The 22,098-nt window shown below is 45.5% G+C and overlaps 2 protein-coding genes across 2 annotated transcripts in view; one reads left to right on the top strand and one right to left on the bottom strand.

The window, feature by feature from the left end:
- Window positions 1-5,849, bottom strand: part of LOC107213455 (formin-F-like) — a 29,198-nt gene extending 23,349 nt beyond the window's left edge. The window contains exon 1 of the mRNA XM_015647916.3: window positions 5,691-5,849. Within this exon, the coding sequence (XP_015503402.1) occupies window positions 5,691-5,726 (36 nt within the window). The 5' untranslated portion in view covers window positions 5,727-5,849. The remainder of the gene's footprint in view (window positions 1-5,690) is intronic.
- Window positions 5,850-17,733: 11,884 nt separating this feature from the next.
- Window positions 17,734-20,176, top strand: MC3R (melanocortin 3 receptor). Its single transcript, XM_015647295.2, has one exon. It carries the CDS (start codon window positions 18,186-18,188, stop codon window positions 19,161-19,163), a length of 978 nt encoding a protein of 325 aa, XP_015502781.1. The 5' UTR covers window positions 17,734-18,185; the 3' UTR covers window positions 19,164-20,176.
- The last annotated feature ends 1,922 nt before the right edge of the window (window positions 20,177-22,098 follow it).

The raw sequence follows: 22,098 nt of genomic DNA, 5'->3' as shown, positions 1-22,098 counted from the left end.
TCTGGGGCAGCTGCCAACGTTGCCCTGCACACAACCCCTCCCAGGCCTTCCTGCCTCTCCCCTTTACCTAAAAGGACCCTCTAGAGGGTTTGCACAGAGTCCAGATGCTGTAGAAATATTTCTGGAATAATCCCAGATGCTCCAAGAGCCAGTGAAGAAGAGGGGGTTTAAGCCACATCATCCAAGCTGTTCTGGAGCAGGGCAGAGGGAAGCACACAGCACCTGGGGCACTGCTCAGGGATAAAACACCAAACGTGTTCCTCTGGCTCTTCTCTCTGCCTCTCACCCTCCCCAGAGGGTCACAGGGTGGCTCTGACTCCTGTGCAGCCACCTGAGCTCTCTGGGTTTCTCCAGGGGACAATCCAGCCCTGCACACCTCTCCTCCCACCCCAGAGCCCTTTCCCTGCGCTGCCTGCAGAGGAATCTGAGCTGATCTCAAACTCTCTGTGCCTTTTGCTCAGCTTGTTCTTACCCCTCGGACCACCCAGCCTGAATCCCACAACATGGCAGCAATCTGATGGAAGAAAACACTCCTGGGATGTCACAGAGCCTGGTGTGACAGGCTGAGGCACCATCCCAGGCTCACCTGGGAGGAGATCACAGCCCCAGCTCTGTCACTTCCCGAGACAGCAAAGCCCAGCCACGCAGAAATCCTGCTCCCTGCGCCGGAGAGGAGCGATCTTGATTCACTTCTAGACAAGTCTTTCATTGTTAAACATTCCTTACACTTGTCCTGATTAAACATTCAACATCCTCACCTGCTCCCTGCCAGGAGCAACAGACAGCAGCTCCAGAGGAGCTCCAGAGGATCCAGAGGGAAGGGGGCTGGGGGAATTGTTCCAAATCCTCCACAGCAGCATCTTCTGCATTCTGTGCTCCAAGGAAAGGGGCTCAGCCCAAGAGGAAAGGATCAGGTCGGGCTAGCTGTTGCTTTACACAGAATTCATTATTTTGGGGTGTAAATCTGACTGGACTTTGCTCTGCCTGCGTGCTGAATGAGTCATTTAAGTGATTTTAAAGACAGCAGATACAATCTGGATTCCCTTAAAGCTCCAGCTTGGTGTTATCAACTTCCCTCTCCTAATTTATTCACTTTCACCAGGTTTGAGGTCAGCCCAAAACGTGCTGAGTGCTCCCAGACATTTCCAGGGCAGTGGTTTTCTCCTGGGACTGGGGTATCTGAAAGGCCTTCAGTTTTAATTTACATGCAATCTCAAACCAGGTGACTGATGTGGTATTTTTATGTGGCAATACCATCTTCTGTAGCCAGGCCTAGAGACAGACTGATATTATTTGTCAAAAGAGCTGCTATTCATCAAATAAATTATCCATCTGTAGTAATGGTTTGCATTATTTTTGCAGATCCATATCTGGCTGAATAGTATCTGCCAACATTTATTCAAAGAAGAAAGGATTCATCAAACAGGAGCTTGATTTCCTTGAAAACACTGGAAATTCTGCCACTTCCAGAAGGAGCTGGAGGGACCCAAAGATATTTTATTGTAATTTATTTCTTATTGGTATAAAGGCATGGAGTGATTGATTACAACATAAACTCTCAAAGAACAGTTCTCATACACATGAAGATAGAAACTGGTGCCCAGTGATGTGTCCATAGCACAGTTACAACACCAACAATTTTAACTATTTTCAATATTGAAAATATCACCCTATTGAAGAATCTCAAAGCCTTGACATTTCTTGAAATTCCCTCAGAAAAAAATGACCTTTTTTAGGTCTCACATGAGACAAACACTTCAGATTTTCCCTCTGGACCGTCCTGCTCCATCAGCTCTGAGAACTCATCAGGAAATGACACTTGGGAAGTAATTTCACTGCGAAAAATCAGGATAAATTGAGTGGTGCTGACTTCTTTTTGTGCTACTCACTGTTTCCTCAGTGCTCTGCTGAAGGACTGGAGATTCTGTTTATTAAATTTGCAGATTTTGACGGGCAGATGGAAAGAACTGCAAGGGGGACTCAAATTCCAAGCAACCTTGACAAACGAGAGCAGCAATAATCTATAATTCAGCAGGCAGAGGAAAAAAGAAAAATCAGGATGTTCAGCAGGAACTGCCAGCCTCACAAGCACTGGCTGAAGAACATATTTTTTTGCAGAAAAAGCCCAGAAGTTTGAGCAGCTTGCAAAGTGACAGCAGTTCCCACCATGGTGCTGTTGCAATAAAAGGGAATTTCCCTCGGGGAGATTCCAGCAGCAAAACAGTGGAATAAGAGTGCTCAGCACTGCCAAAGGATTCTGCTGGAATAGGGGGGAGATTTCCACTCCAGAAAAGAGCTGGAGTCCAGCTCAGGGTAATGAGAGCCATCAGAGCTTTGGGAAAATGGGATTTCCAAGGGAAGGATGGGGATTTCAAAGGCACAGGCTGCAGGAGGCTCCTGTGTGCTGGGGTAAGGAGAAACACGAGAGAAATGACAGCAAAAGAGGTTCTGCTGAGAAGTTTGGAACATATAAGGATAACACTGAGCAGTCCAGGGCGAATTATGGAGTCTCCCATCCCTAAACATCCTCAAGAAGAATTAAACAAATTAAACAAAATTAAACAAAATCAAACAAAAGCTTTGGGCCATATCTAACCTTGTTTGGCACTTTAATTCACTCCAAGCCTGCAAAGAACTGAAGGTTCCACTGCTTTTCCAGGGGAAAGGGGCAGGCAGAGATTTAAAAAGTTTGGAAAACTCCACCCAGATGATGAGCTTTTATTTCCAAGGCAGAGATATTCCCTGGAAATCTCCTTCAGGCATCACGTGCTGCTTTATCAGAACCAGCCTCAGCATCACCACAGTCCATGGCCTGAATATTTGAAATTATTCTTGATTTCACTACTTAAGTGTGAACTTGGCCAGCAATTTCTTGGTGTGCTGAGGTATAGTTTAAATGCTCTGCTACAAAATGGTCTGAAACAGAATAAAGAAGGTGGCTCATACAGGAGCATTTCAGTTTGCTACTAAAATAATAACATTCTGTGCCTTTAGTGATGCTAATTAAAATAATCCACTAGTAAAATAGTGATAAAAAGCATCAAGGATTATCATATTTGCTTCTTAACGTGAGAGTCAAATTAATTTTGTGAAGAAACAAAGATTGCTGGGCTACTTAACAGTGACATCTAATTATTTTGGAGAAAAACATGCATCCTTCTGCTCACAGGCTCCCAATCTCATCTTGTGCCCTCATGTCTTGTAAAGGAAAGATTCATTCCAAGCAGGAACTGGGCTGCTGAAATGATGAAGTGCTGAACAAGAGATTTGATTCTGCTGGAGGTTTATTAAATCACATTAACACCTGCAAAGCAAAAGGTATGAAGTGCAACAGAGAGGAAGCAGCACTGATTTAATGCACATTTAACTGGGGATCCAGGGTCTCCATGAGTTTCATGTTAATTAGCTGGAACATTTAATGAGCAAACCCTTCATTATGTTCTAATCAAAACGTGGACTAAGAGCTTGCAAAAAACCCCCCCAACGAGCATCCATCTGCTGATGTATCATTTCTGACCTGACTTTTCCTTTCCCCAGCATTCTGGGTTGTTACTAAATCATCCAGGCAAAATATTGAGGTGGATTCCTCCTAATCCATCTCCTCCTAAACTCCAAGAGATTTAGCAGGATGTGATCCTTGCCTGTACAAAGGGTTTTGTTCTGTTCTCAAGACTTGCCTATAAAAATACACCACGTTTTCCAAGAGGGCAGATTGCTCAGGATCAGCTACCTGAACATCTATTTAAGCTGGATGTTACAGTCAGGAAATCATTTCTGTTCAAAAAAAGGCTTGGGAATATTCACTGTGCTGCCAGTTTCAGGAATTTGTGCAATATGAGAGTGAACCAGGACACGTGGAGCTCCAAATCAGGAGATTTAACTGAGGGGCCTGAGCTTTGTCTGGCTGATGAGGAGGACACACATCAGGATGTGCTTCAGCCCTGTCCCTCAGGCCACCAGAGCTGCTGCCAAGGCTGGGTGAACGTTCATGGATACACACATGAGAAAATATGGAATCATTTGGCCTCATTTCAATAGAATTGATCCCTTGGTAAGTATACAGTGAAAATCCACTTTTCTACCTCAGAAAAGACTAGGGAAATTTAAAAAAAACAAAAAAAAAATAGGGGGAAAAAATCCATCACCTAAGAGAGGTGGCCTTTAAGAAAAAGTCTAATGAAAATTGTAGGGGAAATCCATGGGGATAAAGTACTTTAAAGCTGTTGATTAAAGTAAAGCAGGGTGGAAAAGCAGAAGGTCTGACCCTGCACCATGATCTCATCGGCTCTCAGATGAAAAGCCTCAGGAAGACAAAGTCAGCCTTTAGAGGGAGTTCACAAGAAGTTTCAATCTCCTTTTTCTCATGTTTGTGGGTATTTTGGTGCTGGTACAAGCTGAGCTCTGTGCATGTGCACACTGCAGGCCCGGGGGTGAAAATCAGTGAAAAGTGGCACCATCTGGCCGTGGTTTCCTGTTTGCTGGTTCTCATTCACATGAAGTAAAAAATTGCTCTCTGGTAGCAAACATTTGGTTGTTTCCACATCTTTGCTGCCCCTGACCTCCCAGGAGGGAAGAGGAGAGATTCACCAGCTGCCTGTGGGCCTGTGCCAGGCCAGAACCAGCCGAGCCACGGGCAGCAGGGAGAGGGAAAACATCCCAGGGATTCTGCCTTTCCAACCCCTCTGGCATCAGCAGCTGCTCCAGGGAGATGGCAGCACCTCAGCTTCTCCCTGGGGCAGAGCCAGATGGGAGCTGAGGTTTTCTTTCCCTTCAGGTGGAGCAGTTGATGTGTGCCGAGCTCAGGGATTTGGTTTTTGGGTCACCCGTCCCAGCCCTGCTCCGAAGCTTTCTCAGGCCAAGGGAGCTGGTGTTGTAACCACAGCCCTTCTTCCCCTGGCACAAACCAAAGAGCAAGAAATAGGTTTTCCTCCTCATTTGTGGGATTGCTCTGGGGTTTTGCAGAGCCTGGCCTAGCGAATCCCTCACGCTTGAGGAATGAGGGGAAGCAAGCAAGCAGGGCTGGATCCTCCCCATGATCCAGTCAGGAGAACTCAGCACACCAAACACCACAATCCTTCTTTTCCCTGATTGCTCTTTTCCCTCTGCCAATCCCACCAGCTGTCCCAGCCAGAGAGGAGCTTCCCCCACTCAATTCTCCAGGTTCCAGACTCCCAAATATTAAACAAGCAGAACGCTCCCAGTCTGTGTGTGGCAGGCACTCAGACAAATCCACAGTGCTGATGTACATTCACTCCTGGCATATCAGTCACCTCAGATTCCAGCAGGATTATCAAAAGACTGCTTTTGCCTATAATATAAAAGCACTTTTTCTCCCCTCCAATTACCCTATGGAAATTTTTAGCACATATAATATAAAGTGTTAATAAATCCTCTCTAGCATGGCAAGAGAAAGACTGATTTTCTCTCCTTGTATCAGGAAAACTTTACACGTTTTAACTTTCTCAAGAATAAAGCACAGAAAAATACTGTCTGCTACACACCTTCTGCAAACACTCTCTGATATATTAGACCAGGCTGAGCTCATATCACATAATAGTGCATTACATCAAAACCTACTGCAAATTCCTCGCCAGTAAAGCACAAAGTCATTCCCAGTTTCTGATAAAGCATCTCCAGCTGAGCACAACAAGCAGCACTTGCACACCAGCCATAACACTTTCTGCCTTTACCTGTGAAAAAGTGTCTGCTGTTCTTGTGTTATCCATGTCTGGGGAAACTCTATTTGTTTCATCAGTATCCTACAGGGTGGCAAGGAGCACTTTATTCATGGATCACACCTGCTTCTCCACAGCATGCTGCTCCTTCTCTCTCTCTGCCTCTCTCTCTTATGAAATCTTGCAGCCAATGGCTTTTGTTAAGCGTTACTTCCTTTTCTGCTGAGAACTGAAAGAAACAATAATGATGCTTTGCTTCCTTATGGCAGCTCTGTGGAAAGACCAGAAAAATGTAGAAGTTGTTTGTTTGCTTTTCCTGAACTGATATTTATGTTCCAGTGACTTCCTGAGATCACCGAGCCCTGAACGCTGAAATTAGGATTTATTACTATTTATTATGATTTATTACTGCTTATTATGATTTATTACATTGCATCTGTCTGAACACCCAGCATATGTTAGTTCCCAAATAAATTCCATGAGAAATGGAAGGAAGTTTGCCTGAGGAGCTGCAAACACAGCGCTCAACATTCCCAGCAGTGTTTTTATGCACAGCAGCAATTTTAACACATCTCCAAACTGAATATCTCCTCACTGAGCCACCTGCAGCTTAGTGCACAAAGATAAACAGCATTTTAAACTTTTTCTGTCTGTACTGGAGGAGAGAATTGTGATTAGGAGAGGGAATTTCCAGCAAAGCACTCCTGAAATCAAACCCCAGCCCTGATAAAAATTGTTCATGAGCTGCAGGGAAAACACACCTTGTGTTCCTCACCTTCACATGGTGACTCCTGCAACATCACAAACCCACAAATTGTCAGAATCAATATGGACACTGAAAGTTCTGAGGAGACACAGCTGGAAGGTGAACTCTTCACATTTTACAACTTCTCCTCCAAGCAGAGACAGAGTGGAAAAAGCAAAAGCTCTGAGACGTCAATGCAAAGCAGAGTTTTTAAGAAGCAACAGGAATTGAAAACATTTGGGGTTGGTGACGGGTCTCCTTCCTCTGCTGCTCTAAAAGCAGCTTTTTTAATAGAAACAAGAGAGGAAGCTGAGGGGATGGGGCAGAGCAGGTACCCCTGGACCACTCTGAGCCCAGCGTGGGCTCTGCCTCATCCCCACAGGAACAAACCCCACCTGCCAGTGCCAGAGCTCTGCAGCCACAAGTGGGAGAGGAAGGAATAGGAACAAACTCTCCCGGATCACTCCAGGCACTGGAAGTTAAATGGAAGGTCAATATATGCTGATATAAACAGGGTTTAATCATTTGAACCGATTAAAAGTCTTTGAAGGAGTGTTAGCTTAACACAGCCAATAATGTAACAGGGCCTGACTAAATCCAGGTCTTCTAAAGAAATATTTAATAAAAGATTGTCTTTCAATGCCCTCATTTCTGTCTGCTCTATGTCCAGAGTGATAAATGGAAATTTTTCACTAAAGTAGAAAAGGATTCATGGGAAACACATTTCTTTGACAGCTATCTGAAGCTATTTGGTTAAAATAAAATAGCAACTAATTCACTCAGAATCACATCTCTAGTACTGGCCTATTCCCCCTTAGAATCCTCAGCCCATGAGGAATTATAATTTTCTTTTTAAATTAAAGATTCTTAAGGAACTTCTCTTTATAGCATGATTATAGCAGCACAGAACATTCAGAAAGGGAAAATGAGAGGTTTCTCTCACAAAGGTTCTGCAGAGGTGTGAGAGGATCTTTTCCCCTCTGCTGCCTGCACGTTCTGCAAGGCCACAAAATCTGGGAGAAAGCAATTAATCACAGCAGAGCTCAATTGCTACTCTAGGAGCAAACATTTTCAATTAATCTGAAGCTGTTAATTACACCTTCCTTTAATAAAGGCTCTGGTGTCATTTGCTTTTCTTTGCTCTCAGTGAATCGATTCCAACCTGTGCCAGAATCACCTGCTGCAGCAGACACAGGGAAATTCCCTGCTGGAACAAACCACCCTCCAGTGGGGATGGAAATTATGGGGGAAAGGGCTTGGAATCAAGGTGGAAGAACAAGAACTCTTTGTGCATTGTCTGAGCAGTGCACCAGGGGAATGTTCTGGACCAGTAGGGCAGGAAAACATCAGCTCTGTTCATCCTGGCCTGGGACACTTCCCACAGCTGCTCTGGCACCCTCTGCCAGGGCCTGCCCACCCTCACAGGGAGGAATTTTCTCCTAATATCCCATCCAGCCCTGCCCTGTGGCAGTGTGCAGCCATTCCCTGGCTCCTGTCCTTCCATCCCTTACAAATCCTCTCTCTCTCCACCTTTCCTCCTTCAGGCCTCAATCACCCCAAAGCTTCTCCAGGCTGAACAATCCCAATTCTCTCCTTAAATCTAAAAAAAAAATAGGCTAAAAAGACTGGATTGTCTCAGATTTAGTCCCAGAGATTCTGAACACCTTTTCCCAAACTTCCTTCCATCCACGAGGTGAGAGCATCCATTCCATCCTCCCTGATTCTGTTGTCTCACAGCCCTGAGAGTCACCTCACAGGCCAGAAAACAAATTCCCCACCTGCTCTTTGAAATGCCAAACCCCAAAAGGTTTTCCAATATCATCTTGTGGATAACTCATTGTTTTGTGCTTTTTGTGGAAGTTAAAGAGAAAAAAAAACCCCTAAACCTATGACCAGTTTTCAGTCAACCTAAATGTGTGTTTAATAGGAAAAAGTCTCTTTTTTGTTTCATTACAGAATTTTTCCTAAATCTTCTCATACCTAGGAAAAGAACAACATGAAATAAGTTATTTCAGGTTAAAAAATGCAAGATGAAAGAAATTATTCTTTAAATAACTAATAAATAAGTACAGCATGAGCTTCATAGACACATTTTTGCCTCTCATTCAAGCATGAATGTTCCAGCAGGGCTGGAATGCTCTCACCAAGTACTTCAGAGTTGAAAAAACAACTTGTTTTCCCTGAAAACTCACTTCACCTGAAAATTACTGCCTAAACCTGTTTTATAAATGGGTTCTTTCTTTTTCTTTTTCTTTTTTTTTCATTTTCTATGGGAATGGTGCTGGAACAGGGAAGAAGTCAGAGCTCCTCCTGACTTCATGGGGGTTTGACCACAGCATTCCTCTTCACACGATGGAGATTCCAACAAGATCTGAATGAAATCCAACCAGCCACATTAGAAAGAAACCCTGCTCCAGGATTTTTTGCTTTTCCTGTTTCCTCAGTGCTGATCCAGCACAGAAATTGATGGTATTGCAAATTCCAGAAACTTCCCTTAGGCCTAATTTTGATTTAAAGGAAAATATCGATGCACAACAGTTTGTGCTCAACTGGAAGATGCATTAAATGCAAGGAGGGGTGGGAAAAGATAGGGGGGGAAGTAAGAGAACAGAAGATGAGTAATTTAAAATGAAAACTTCTGTGGAAGTAAATTCAGGTTGAGGGTGACATCTAGTGATGCTCAGCACAAATTCTGCTCATTTTTGCAGCACTCTCACTCATGAAGAATATTTAAACTTTTACCATGTTTCACCAGATATGCCACAAAAGAAATATCTTCCCATAAAATGTGAGTTTAACATTTTTTCGGGTAATATGAGTCAATTTTTTAATTAATTCAGTGTTTTGAATGCATAATGGGAGAATCCATAGAAGGAAAAAAAATAAAAGTAGGAACTTGGAGGTAGAGAAAATACATCTGCTGATTCAAATGAAGTTGGGACACGAGGTCTGATTGATGGAAATGTCATTTTTTGGCTTCTTTTCTTATTCCTCCCTTTTTTGTACAACACATCTGCAAAGCACAGTGGCAGTTTGATACATAAATAAAGCAAATCAGTAATTAGCAATGGAGCCCTTGATTGATAATGCATTAACTACTCAGCTGCTGAATTTTGAACAAAAAAAAAAAGCAGTTTTCTGCCTTTGCCATGGTCATGGTCAGCATCAAGGCAAGGGACAGCCCCCATGTTTCCAAAAATAACAATTCTTCATCTACCTGAGCAATTTCCTTTGAGCTCCTCGCTGTCTGCAACAAACAGCAGTAAAGGAAATCATGGAATCACACAATCCCCTGGGCTGAAAAAGAAATTTAATGCTCATCTCATTCCATCCCCTGCCATGGGACACCTTCCATTATCCCAGGTTGCTTCAAGCCCTGTCCAACCTGGTCTTGAACAATTCCAGGAAAAGCCAAAGCACCAATTCGTAATTTAACTCATTTTTTAACTGCCTAAAACTTATTTCATGCAGAAGTCTCGTCCTCTGAATCTCCCTGGCGATCTCACCTTGTTTATTCTGATGCTGCACCCCAAAGTTAAACCCAGATTATCCCAAAGCCCAGAGGAAGTGACAGCCCCACAGATCTGCTCCTCTGTGACACAAGGTGGCACCAGAAACTGCCTTAATTTCAGCCTATAAAAAATGGACCACAAAGCAAAGGTTTTGCAGAGTTTGTGGGTTTAAATGAGGGGAGTCAGAAAACCTCAGACCCCCCAGTGACTGTGCCCAGGGAATGGCTCCTGGGAAAGGCTGGGCACAGCAGCAGGTGCTGAAAGGTCTGGAACAGCATGGAATTGGCTGTGGAATCAAAGATGGAGCTAAAGCAATCCTGAGGGAAACTGGATCATCTTCTGAAAGCTGGGAAACAGCTTTTAATGAGGTACAGGATCAGGCTCCTCCATAGTCCAGGATGTTCTTTTCCTCCTGGAGCCAGCTCAATGCCCAAGGAATGCCCCTTCTCCTGCAACCTTCTTTTGAAACTTCAATCCTTCCATCATTAAAAACAGATATTCTGGTTTTGGCAAACCAAATATTACAATATTTTTAAAAGATGACAAATCATTAAAAAAGATGAGAGGAGATTGCAGCTGCCCCCTCACCTCCTGTCTGGCCTTGGCAGCACAGACTGGGACAGCTCTGGTCTGGTCCCCTCTTCCCTTTTCAGTCTTGGGCAGCAAGATGAGAATAAAGGGAAGGGTTCCCCACACAGCCATGTCACTGGAGCTCCTCATCCATCTCTGCCCCTGCACAGGGAATTCTGATGCTGCCCACAGCCAGGAGTGTTACAGACACAAGGTCCAAGCATTCCCCACAATCCCCAGAACCACACTGAGGAGGATAAAAAATGTATCTTGTAGTTAAAATAAAGGAATGAGATACCCTGGCTCTGAATCTCAGCTCTGAGCTGCACGATGCCAAAAGCAGTATTTTATGTTCTGACACTTAATTAGCCAGGGAAGGAACAGAAACCCAGGAGGCAGGGGGTGAATTTCCAGCAGTGACAGATCTCTGGACACCCTGCTGGCACAGCCTCTCTGTGCCACACAAGCCTTTCAAGCTGCCTTGGCTCAAATGAAGAAAATCCAAAGTGATACTGTCTCTGTGTATTGCAGCTAGACACATCTGTTATGCAAATATATCGAGAAGTTAAATTAATTCACAGAGAATGATAATAGAGCATGGGTTAAAAGAGGGGATTGAGGAGGAGGAGAAGGAGGAGGAGGAGGGGATTGAAGTTTGTGGAGCAGTGACACAAAACCCTTCTGTGAGCGAGGGAGCTCCTCAGGTCAGGCTTGATTGCTTGGAGGCTCTGGCACCTGCGTCCTCCAAGGTGCTGGCCTGGAAGAGCAAGGCTGCAAAACATTTTGGGAACTTTCCAAGCAGCCACAAAAGTGTGAAATCGGCTGCAATTCCATTATTTCTGCCATCAGAAGCGGTGCAGGATGAATGACAGATGTAACCTTTTCATGACAACCCCTTTTCTTGTCAAGACAATATTCAGAGCAAACAGAACCTTAAACCTCAGCTTCTCCTTCTGTGCCAAACAGGAAAATGTGCTATTCAGAAACACCTAACTACAGATTATTATTAAACTCAAAGATGTGTGAATAACCTTGTACACTTCAACTGCAAAGAAAAAGAGGGAAAGAAATTGTAGAATAACTAGTTGTCACTTCTGTTCTCCGTAATAAATTCATACAAGGTTACATGAATCATATTGGCTTTCCAAATCTATTTTGCCTTCTAAATCAAGATAGTTCTGTTTCTGACAGAAAATATTCCACACTGATGCTCTGTAGTCTGACATAAAACACCTGGCTCGCTTTGCAAACTGCAGAATCTGGAAAAGGAAACCTCTCTAACCCTGAAGAGCATTCAAATCCCATTTTATTGTTGAGGAGCAACATTTTGGAGGGCAGAAAATTCCTTGTTACCCCAAACCATAACAAATAACCAGCCTCTCCCTGTTCTAGAAGTTATTTGCAAAAACAACACAGATAAAAGCACTGAAGTTGGAATTTTTATGACCATAGGATGCCATCTTACACACACAAAAAGAATAGAGCAGGAAACCCTTGGACAAAATTAGAAAGGCAGAAGTTAGACCTAACTGGTAAATAAAATTAAAGGATTGGGTCTGGTTGTGGGGCTTTTTTCCTGCCCTTCTTGTCTGGAAAGCAACAACACTGCTGCAAGCACTGCAACAAATAGAGGAGCTCTGAGCATTATCAGAACAGCTTGTCCCAATATCCATCCATCCACAGCACCTGACAGCTCAGCAAAATCATCCTTAAAGCTTGCCAGCCTCCAAAATCCTCCATTTCTCTCTGGTCCAGGGGAGAGGTCAGTCAGCAGCAGCAAGCAGGTTTGAAAAAGCCAAATTCACCCATCCCTCAGCCCCAGCACCACGGGGCAGGGAGATTTATGAAGCTTCCAGGGAGATGAGGAAGATCTTCCAGGGATATTTGGCCCTGATGAAGCTGAAGAGCAGAATGCAGCTGGCTCAATCACCTCTGCTTTTCTCTCACTCCGTAAATGAGAGAACAAAACTGACACTGAGCATTATTAGTCTAAAGCACTTAAAATCCCTTTAACATGAAAAGCACCTGCAGGTGCTGGTGAGTGTTTCGCAATCAGGTCTGCTTTGTCTCCTTTTACTCGGGGATGAGCAGGAAAATTGCCCAAAATATCATAAAGTTGAGTCTGTTTAAATTAACCTTTTAACTGGCTGAAATGATAGAAACCCTCATCTGAAAGTGCCCTCGTTGCAATCAGGATTTCACGCTCCTTCTCCTCACCCATCACAGCCTGGCAGGCTGCAGTGCTGCTGCTTCTGCTCCAGCCAGGGATGAAGGAAAATTCAGTGGATACCACCCCAAAGGATGCAAACTCCTGGTGCCTGGATCCAGCAGGTGAGATTTACTCTTCCAGTCTGAAATCCTCTGCCAGCAGAGTGGTGCAGACAAATTTAACTTCCACCAGATTTAGCTCAGCTGATGCCAGATTCATTCTTGCCTCAGACAAGAAAATAACATTATTAGCTACGGGCATGGCTGGGAGCTGTAGGAACTACAATTCTTGGAAGAAGACCATGGAAATCTTTCCATTTTTACATCCAATACCTGGTATTGCAGGTGATCCTGAAGCCTGTGACTCTGGCAGGGCAAAAATTGCTCTTGGAAAGCTGTTACCTCAAGACACTGAAGAAAAACACAGCATTTCAGTAGACTGAACTTAATCACTGTGTCTTTCCTCACAGGTTCTTCTGAGCCTCCTAATTCCAGATTTTTTTGAGTTTTACAATAATGAATTCAACATCATTTTATATAATTTATAATCATTTTATATAATCATAGAAAATGTCCCAAAGTGTGTTTCTGCTCTTTATTACAACGAGTGATCTCTCCATGTTTCTGTGAAAATTAGTAAAGAGGTTTTTTTCTTGAATTAAGCCAGTAGTCAAGCAGCTCATGTTCTACAAGCCATGTGCTGAATCAGATCTGAAGTTTCATTTATTTTGTCAAGTATCCCATTATCAAAAACTTAAAACTCTCCTGAGGCAGCTCTTGAGCAGTGAAGAACTCTGCAGGTCAGCAGAGCACTGAGCAACCTCGGTGAAGTGTCCAGGTGATGAATTCCAGCCCTTGTTCCCAGATATTCCCAATCAAAGCCTGAGTGCACACTCCAGAAACGTGCACAGAATTCAAAACCAGCACAGGTTGCTTTGCTAAGAGAAAACATTTCATCTTCTAAGTCCTTTTCTGTGAAGAATAACACGGAGAAAAGGTCTTCAAGAGTTTTCCACTCACTTTGCTTTGGCTACTTGAAACTTCAGGACAACAATAATTGCCTGCTGCATGGGAGAAACCATCTGCTTGTTATCCTCCAGTTTCCTTTAAAATTTCCACTTTTGTCTGGCAGAAACCATTGTTGAGAAAGAGTGAAAATAAAGGAAAGTGACAGCCATTATCAGCCTAATCTCATGTCAAGCATTAAACAAGATTTTTCATACAACAACATCACAGGGGAATTCTCTTAGACAACTCCATGATCCACATTTAGCAGCAAATGTTATTTTCTCTTTACCTTTCCCTGAAGATTAAATAGTTTTACTTGTGAAGAAACAACTGAGCAATAACAGCATTTTTAAAAAAATAAATCAACCTTGCTTTTAACTGCTTTGTAGAACAAGGCAAAGGTTTTTACCTGGGAAAACTGTTCATTTCTGCTGGCAAACCTTTGCTTTGCCGTCATCACAGCCAATATTTCATTAACTGTGCTGATATCCTCTTATTTACAGCTTATTTTTCTCAGAAAAGGAGTTATTTCAGGAAAGAACATGAGTGAAAGTAATGTAAGAGACATTGCAATAAATCTAATTTCCACATTTAACCCATTGCATCGTTGTGGGCTCAGGTTGTCCTGACATTTTTTTTTTAAGGGCTACTGATGATTCTTTAAAGGATCCATCTGCTGTGATTGAAGCACACAAAACTTTCATCAGAGATCCTTGGGCTAGATAATCATTTCAAATTTGGAAGCCTCAGACAGTGAAGGGCAGCCCTGGCGTGGGGAGATGAGCAGAGATGATGGCAGGGCTGGATCAGAGGCTGCTGCTGAAGGAAAGGTCTGGCAGGGCAAAACCCTGACAAATCCAGCTTTGTGCTCAGGAACTCTCATCTTTTCTGGCCAAGAAAGGGAATGGGGTCCTGCACATCCCTGGGCAGGGCACTGAGCAGTGGCCCAGAATGAAGAGCAGCACAGAGGCATTTTCCTCTGAACACGCTCTGAAAGGATGAGGCCGCTGCTAAGAATTGCCAAATCTGGACCTGCTTTAACATGGTTTTTATGGGGTTTTAAATAATCATTATAAAGCACAGGGGGGTGTTTTCCTCAGTGGAAGCTGTCCTAGTTAGAGAGCAGGTTTGACCTGCAGCAGCTTGCCCAAGCTCTGGAGTTTGCACACAGAACCAGCACAAGTTCTGAACTCGAGATGCATCCCAAAAGTTTTCTGTTTCTCAGCTAAGTGAGACCCTGAAGCCCATCCCCAGAACCCACCTCCAGTAAATCACTCTGGAGCTGAAAAGCTCTTCTGCAGTCAGAATCAGTCTGGGGGTGTCAAGTAAAACAAGCACAAAAATCACCCCTTGTCTCTGGAAACTTCTGGGAGCCTGAAAACTCCTCCTAAGAAATACTCCGAAGGTAATTCTGGCAGCCAAACCCACGGAGGTTTCTTTACACCTGTTTGATCACCACAGCTATGAGAGCCTGAGTCATGCCAGGCTTTTGAAATACACATTTCCTCTCCCATCTGCAGGGAACAGAACAGGTCAGGGATTCTGGCCTGGAGGCGGAAAGAATAAAAGATGGGAAGGAGATACAATATTCTTGACGGGGGAGCAGAGAGGGAATGAACAATGCTGCCAGGGATGTTTTTCCTCCCATTCTCCCCTGGCCTCTGGCCCCGTGCTGTGGACTCAAACATGGCATGAGAGCACTTCCAGGAGGTGACAGCTGTGGGGACAGCAGCCAAGGACTTCTCTTGTTCACACGCAGGGGATGAAAACACAACAGGTTTGGGGTTTGAATCCAGGCAGCAGACAAGAACACAGCTGAAGGAGGACTCTGTGTGGAACAAAAGCGCTCTCACAATGCCTGGAGAGCAGGCTGTGAGCAGGAACATTAGTCAGGGACTGCAGAGCCCGAGACAAGAGGTGAGGAGGGCGTTTCACTCACCCATTTAAGCAGATGATGACGCTTTCTGGACATTGCCAGAGCTGCAAGGAAACACTCAGATGTACCATGAGCTCCCTGACTCAGCCTAGACCAGAGATCCCAGCCTCCACTGGCCACTCCAAATGTGTTTTCCATCCTGGATCCCCACTGGCAACAGCCCTGAGCACGCCCCAGGCTGCAGCTGCAGGTGGGAAGAGCAGGGGACAAGGCAAAACTTGGGGAATACACACAGACATCTCCCATCCCTAACTCTCCAGCCTTCCCTTCACCAGGGTCTGATGGAAAGGGAACCCAAACCAAGCTATTATTTCATTTATACACCACAGATTGGAGCAATGCTCTCCCTCAGCCGGGGACACTGAGGACAGGAATGTGTGGCAGCATTTTGGCAATTTCCCACTCCTCAGGTGCAGAGCAGCATTGCCAGGACACAAATCCTCTGCAGCACTGGGGTGGATGTGAGAGCAACCTGCCAGCTTTGCACTGCAGTGATCCCAGCCACTCCCTGCAGGAACAGGAACAGCAATTTATTGCATGAGAATACAAAATATTTTGTGACATTTCAGATCACGGGGGTTTTTCCAGTGCTGAGCAGAGAAATCCTTCTGAAAATAAGGGCTCACATGTTGCTGTCTTTTGTGAAGACACAGCTTCTTCCCTCTCAGCACAGGCCTCAGAGTCAGGGTGAGTTTGCTATCACACAGGAGGCTCTAGCCCACTATTTTTAGCACCTAATGGCAAAGCTGATAGTGCCATTAATCTACTTGGGTGTACAACATCTGATTTCCACTTCAAATTGCACCTCAGTGCAAATGGTGGCTTGTCCTGCTGTCACATACGTCCAGAATTTCATGATACAACACATTTAATGACTTCCTATCCCAGCTGAGAGGTGGGGAACTCTGCAGTGGCTTCTGAAGCAGCGTGGCAGGAGCCATGGAGCACTCTGGAATAACACAGACACTGCTGAGGCTGCCCAGATGGGCACAACAGGCCTGGAATGTGAAGGGAACTCTTGGGAAGAGCTTTGATTGTGGGTGCCTCAACCAGAAGTGGTTTCCAGCAGCAGGAAACCCGGAGCCAAGCCCAGGAGATGCTGCTCTGCAGGGTGAGCTGTGCCCTTGGATCCCATCCTCACCCCAGGGGGACACAGCCTCCTCCTGCCACTTCAGAAAGAGAAAACAGAGCTGGCAGGGAGCCCTACAAGATGGGCTCCTGAAAAACAACATTTCCAAGGGCATTTACAGCCATTCTGCCCAGAAATCACTCCATGAGCCCCAAGGAGCTGGCAGGACACACCGGGGCTCCTGCACGGAGCAGAGGGTGATGCTCCAGGCTGAATCCAGACCTGCCACACTCGGCTGCAGGGAACAGCTGCTCCCCACCATGGGACTAGGACCATGGCAGAGACAATTTGCTGCTTTAAGATATCTCTTCTTATATATCACTGCAAATTTAGAAAGAGACTAAGATCTTTAGAACATTACCTGTGCAGCTTGGTGGGCAAATCCCCAGCTATTTATTCACTTAAAACTCCAGCACTGGATACTGTCCTTGTAAAACTGTCACCTGGAGGTTAAATTTGAGAAGTGTTGCCTCTTGGTATTGGAATTATGGGTTCAGGACAAGAAATCTGCAGGCACAGAGTGAACGTGGGAGAGATTTGTGACTTTTTTAAGCTAACAAACCTACAACAGAAGCCCCAGACATTAATATAAGTGATAAATGAAAATCTCCTCAGTCCTGCAGAGGTCTAAATGGGTACAATCCCACTTAAGACCAGTCCCAGAGGCTACTCCGAGGTGCAGGGAGGGTGTAGGAGCAGCGTGCCTGCCCCAAACCCTCCCACGGGCAGGACCCGGCTGCCCGGAGCAGGCAGGAAGTTTTCCCGGCTGAAAAGCCGATTTTCCAGGATTTCACGATGGCGAATCCATGGTGCTGGGTATCTGCAGAGGGCGCCAGAAGTTTGGGATGTGCCGGGATGCCGCTCCAGGTGCTCCAGCTGTCACTCAGCAAGGTGATCGCTCTCCAATGGCCAATGCTCTGCTCGCAGGGCGAAGTAGGAGTTGTTTTTTCTTTCTTGCATGTATAAATCCCTTCGTTCTCGTCTCCTTTCTTGCCACTGAAATAGCAACAGATGCTTGGCTGAGCTGTAACATGCTGGCGAGCAAGCTGCCCCTGCAGACGGGAGAACTCCGTGCTTTTGATCTCCGGGAGAGCTGAACCCAGCGATGTCCTGCTGCCGATTCCTCCCTGCAGGGAAAACTGTTCGCTGCCTACGGGCTGTGGAGCTCACTTGCTTCTAAAGGAAAGAGCAGCCTGGCATAAAACTCACAGTAAATGCAGATTGTTTGATGTTTGCACTTGTAAAAGTGACTAAAGCCCTGCCGGATTCCACCCCATATGCACAGCAGCAGCTTGGAAGGACTTGTTTACCTTTTCCTTTTTTCTTTGTTTTTTTTTCCCTCTCTTTTTAACCTGTGCTCTCTCAGGTCCAGTCACCGGTGAGCTCAGCTCCTCTGCTGACAATGAACACCACACACTTTGCATTCTCATTTCAGCCCGTGCCGCTTAACGCCACCGAAGACTTCAACGACTCCGTCCCGAACAACAGGAGCGGTGACGGATTTTGCGAGCAGGTCTTCATCAAAGCCGAGGTCTTCTTGACTCTGGGGATCATCAGCCTGCTGGAGAACATCCTTGTCATTCTGGCAGTGCTGAAGAACGGGAACCTGCACTCTCCCATGTATTTCTTCCTCTGCAGCCTGGCTGTGGCAGATATGTTGGTGAGCATGTCGAACGCCCTGGAGACCATCATGATCGCAATCCTCAGCAACGGCTACCTGATCATTGACGACCACTTCATCCAGCACATGGACAATGTTTTTGACTCAATGATTTGTATTTCTCTGGTAGCCTCCATTTGCAACCTCCTGGTCATAGCCATCGACAGGTACATCACTATTTTCTATGCCCTCCGTTACCACAGCATCATGACGGTGAAGAAAGCCCTGACCCTCATTGTGCTCATTTGGGTGGCTTGCATCATCTGTGGCATCATTTTCATTGCCTACTCGGAGAGCAAAACTGTCATTGTGTGTCTCATCACCATGTTCTTCACCATGCTGCTGCTCATGGCCTCGCTGTACGTGCACATGTTCCTGTTCGCCCGCCTGCACGTCAAGCGCATCGCGGCGCTGCCCGTCGAGGGCGTGCCCCCCCAGCGCACCTGCATGAAGGGGGCCGTCACCATCACCATCCTCCTGGGGGTCTTCATTGTCTGCTGGGCGCCCTTCTTCCTCCACCTCATCCTCATCATCTCCTGCCCCATGAACCCCTACTGCATCTGCTACACCGCGCACTTCAACACCTACCTGGTGCTGATCATGTGCAACTCCGTCATCGACCCGCTCATTTACGCCTTCAGGAGCCTGGAGATGAGGAAGACTTTCAAAGAAATCGTGTGTTGCTGCTATGACATGAGTGTGGGACAGTGCATGCTGTAAACAGCTGGCTTTGGGTGGAAAAAACACGCCACAGGTGTATAAATATAAATATATTTATGTATATATTGAGATACAGAGCAGCTCACTTTAAACGCAGTGCCTGAAGGAAGGGTGCAGGAAAGACAAAAGCCTCCTACATGATGCCTTGTTTCTTACTTTTTAGAGTGAAAACTAGTTTCAACTGAATTATTTGAAGTTTTTTAAATAGTTATAATGGAAGGAAATCCAGAGTGGCTCACAAAACAAAACTTACTGGGGAAAATGAATCCTGAAAGGGAATGCCACCTTCTAGAGACTGAGATAAGATTCCCTCTAGCATTCGTTTGTGCCTGTTGCTTTATCTCTGTGCCACTGCCAACAAATCGGTGTTTTCTGAAAGATTTCAATAGTAACCTCTGTGGAAAGCTATTTTTCCAAACACCATCAGGTAACAGCATTGCTCTTACACCTATGTCTCCACCTTTTAATGAAAGAATAGGTTGACATTTTTGCTGCTTGCCATAAAGCAATTTTTGTACAATTTTCAAAGGGTGAAACATTTCTCTTGCACTGAAATCAGTTCTCACTACAGTATCAGTGACAGTGTGGCTCCAACAGCTGCCTGATAGGATTGACTCATGTCAAGGCTTTTACATTATTTATTGTGATATAAGAATATTATATCTTTGAATTTTTAATTATTTTTTTAAAGCTGGAATGTCCTGATCAATGTAGTGATTGCTGTGTTTGTAAAAACTCATAGGAGTCTCCATTTGATAAATCCTAACTCATGAAATCCATGGATCTGAACATCAGAAAGAGCTAAAAATCAAAATACTTTGGGTAAAAGCTGCAGGGAGTCCTTAGAAATATCCATGTGTGAGTTCAGCAGCTGGAAGAAACCAGGTGTGTGTGGCAGAGAGGGCTTTATCCACAGAGAAATAAATGTCCTGGAGCAGTGTTTTCTTAGTTCAGCTTTACCCTGCCCTGGGAACAGGAGAGCACTGCCAGCCTTTCCCAGCCCCACGGGTGGCAGAGGCAGGGAAAGCAGCTCCAGCAGCTCCAGCAGCTCCAGAAGCTCCAGAAGGTCCAGCAGTTCCAGGAGCCCCAGCAGCTCCAGCAGCTCCAGAAGCTCCAGCAGCTCCAGCAGCTCCAGGAGCCCCAGCAGCTCCAGCAGCTCCAGAAGGTCCAGCAGCTCCAGGAGCTCCAGCAGCTCCAGGAGCCCCAGCAGCTCCAGCAGCTCCAGGAGCTCCAGAAGCTCCAGCAGCTCCAGCAGCTCCAGCAGCTCCCAAAGGCTGCTCAGCACCTTGCTGGTACCTTGCTTTCAGGATGAGCAGGATCCCCAGACCCTCAGAGTTGTCTGATGCTTTCAAACATCTCAAAGATCTCATTTGGCTTAAAAATCTGTCTTGTATTCCCCTCACCTTCATATTTAGGGTGGAGCTGCTGGGTTGGTATTGGTATTATTGGTTTTGCCCAGGACTCCCCTCTGCCAGGTGAGAAACTCTGTGCACCCAGAGCTTCCCCAGCTCCCATGTCCCCAGTTGTGCCCCACACTGGTGCTGGTGTTTCAGTGCCAGTAGCTCCAGACCCAGCCCTGCTGCCCATGGGGAGTCACATTTCACACCCTGGCCTGTGTTTGATCCTCAGCATCCCACTGGGAACAGCCCCATTTCCCAGTTTTATGGGCTGTATCATTTTCCTGGGGCCTTGAACCACCTCTCCCCGTGCTCCAGCCACACTCTGCCCCACCACAAACCAACCTCACGCTCCCTATTTCTCCTGCCCTCTGATCACACCCAAAATTCCCTGAGTTTTCACTTCCTCCCATAATCACATCCTCCAGACTTCCCCTTGTCCAACACTCCCTCTGTCCCAACATCACCTAATCCTACAACTCTCAATTTTAGAAAGGCTAAAGTTAAAGAAAAAGCAAACCCAAGGTCACTGTGGAGCAGCACAGGCACAAATGAAAATTCTCCCTGTTTCAAGCAGAGACCAAAGAAAATCCCACAGCCTGGAGAAGCCAAATGCTTTCAGCTTTATCTGTGTGCCACAAAGCCCAGCTCAAGCTGTGTTCTGTTAGCCCAGCCTGTCACACTTTGCAGCTGATGTGGTGCACGGAGATGAAATCAGCACGGAGAACCACGTAACTATTGTGGTGTGCAGACTGTGCCTACCTGTTGTAAAAAATCTCTGCTTTTTTTCAGTGTTCTGTATCTCTGCACCCTGGAGCATGGTTTGCCACGATATTCTGCCTCAGGTTATTGTGTATTTAGCTCTTGTTGCACCTGATGTCCTACTTATTTCTCTGATGTCTTACTTTTTTCTCTTTTAAAAGCAATTTAGACAGGACTGATTCATACAGTGCTTTGCCTTTAAGCAAAACATACACTGCTGAATAAAACCTGGAGAGATCACTGAGAATCATGTTTGTAAAACATACTCTGCTGAATAAAACCTGGAGAGATCACTGAGAATCATGTTTGCTTCTGTCAGAGCACCATATCACATCAAACCTGTCTGGGGGCTCACAAAACTAGAAACAGAGTCGAACACTGGGCAAAAGCCTTTTCATTCAGAGAATCATGGAATGGTTTGGGTTGGAAGGGACCTTTATCAGCAAGTTCCACCCCTGCCATGGGCAGGGACACCTCCCACTGTCCCAGGCTGCTCCTGGCCTGGAGCTCCACACTCTGCCCACAGAGATCCACAAAAAGGAGGGGAATAAAGCCAGATTTTCAGTCCCATGTGCAAACATGACAGAAAGAGAATCCATAAAATCCCCCAAAGCTCTCTCAGCCCTTCTGGCACCAGGCTCCCCAGGGGTTATCCAGGTTTGTTCAGCCCCAGTCCACGTTCTCAGCTCTCAGCCCTGCGTGGGAATTCCGTGGTGCACAGATCCAGGACTGCAGGATCCCAACATGTCCCTGATGGGAAGGGAAAGAGGGAATGG

The sequence above is a fragment of the Parus major genome, chromosome 20, assembly GCF_001522545.3.
Source record: "Parus major isolate Abel chromosome 20, Parus_major1.1, whole genome shotgun sequence".
In the NCBI taxonomy this organism is placed as follows: Eukaryota; Metazoa; Chordata; class Aves; order Passeriformes; family Paridae; genus Parus; species Parus major.
Note: the sequence above shows the minus strand (reverse complement) of the source record. Positions and strands in the feature narration are given on the sequence as shown.

Excerpts from the sequence above, each read along its gene's own strand:
- MC3R (XM_015647295.2), top strand. The coding sequence starts at position 18,186 with ATGAACACCACACACTTTGCATTCTCATTTCAGCCCGTGCCGCTTAAC.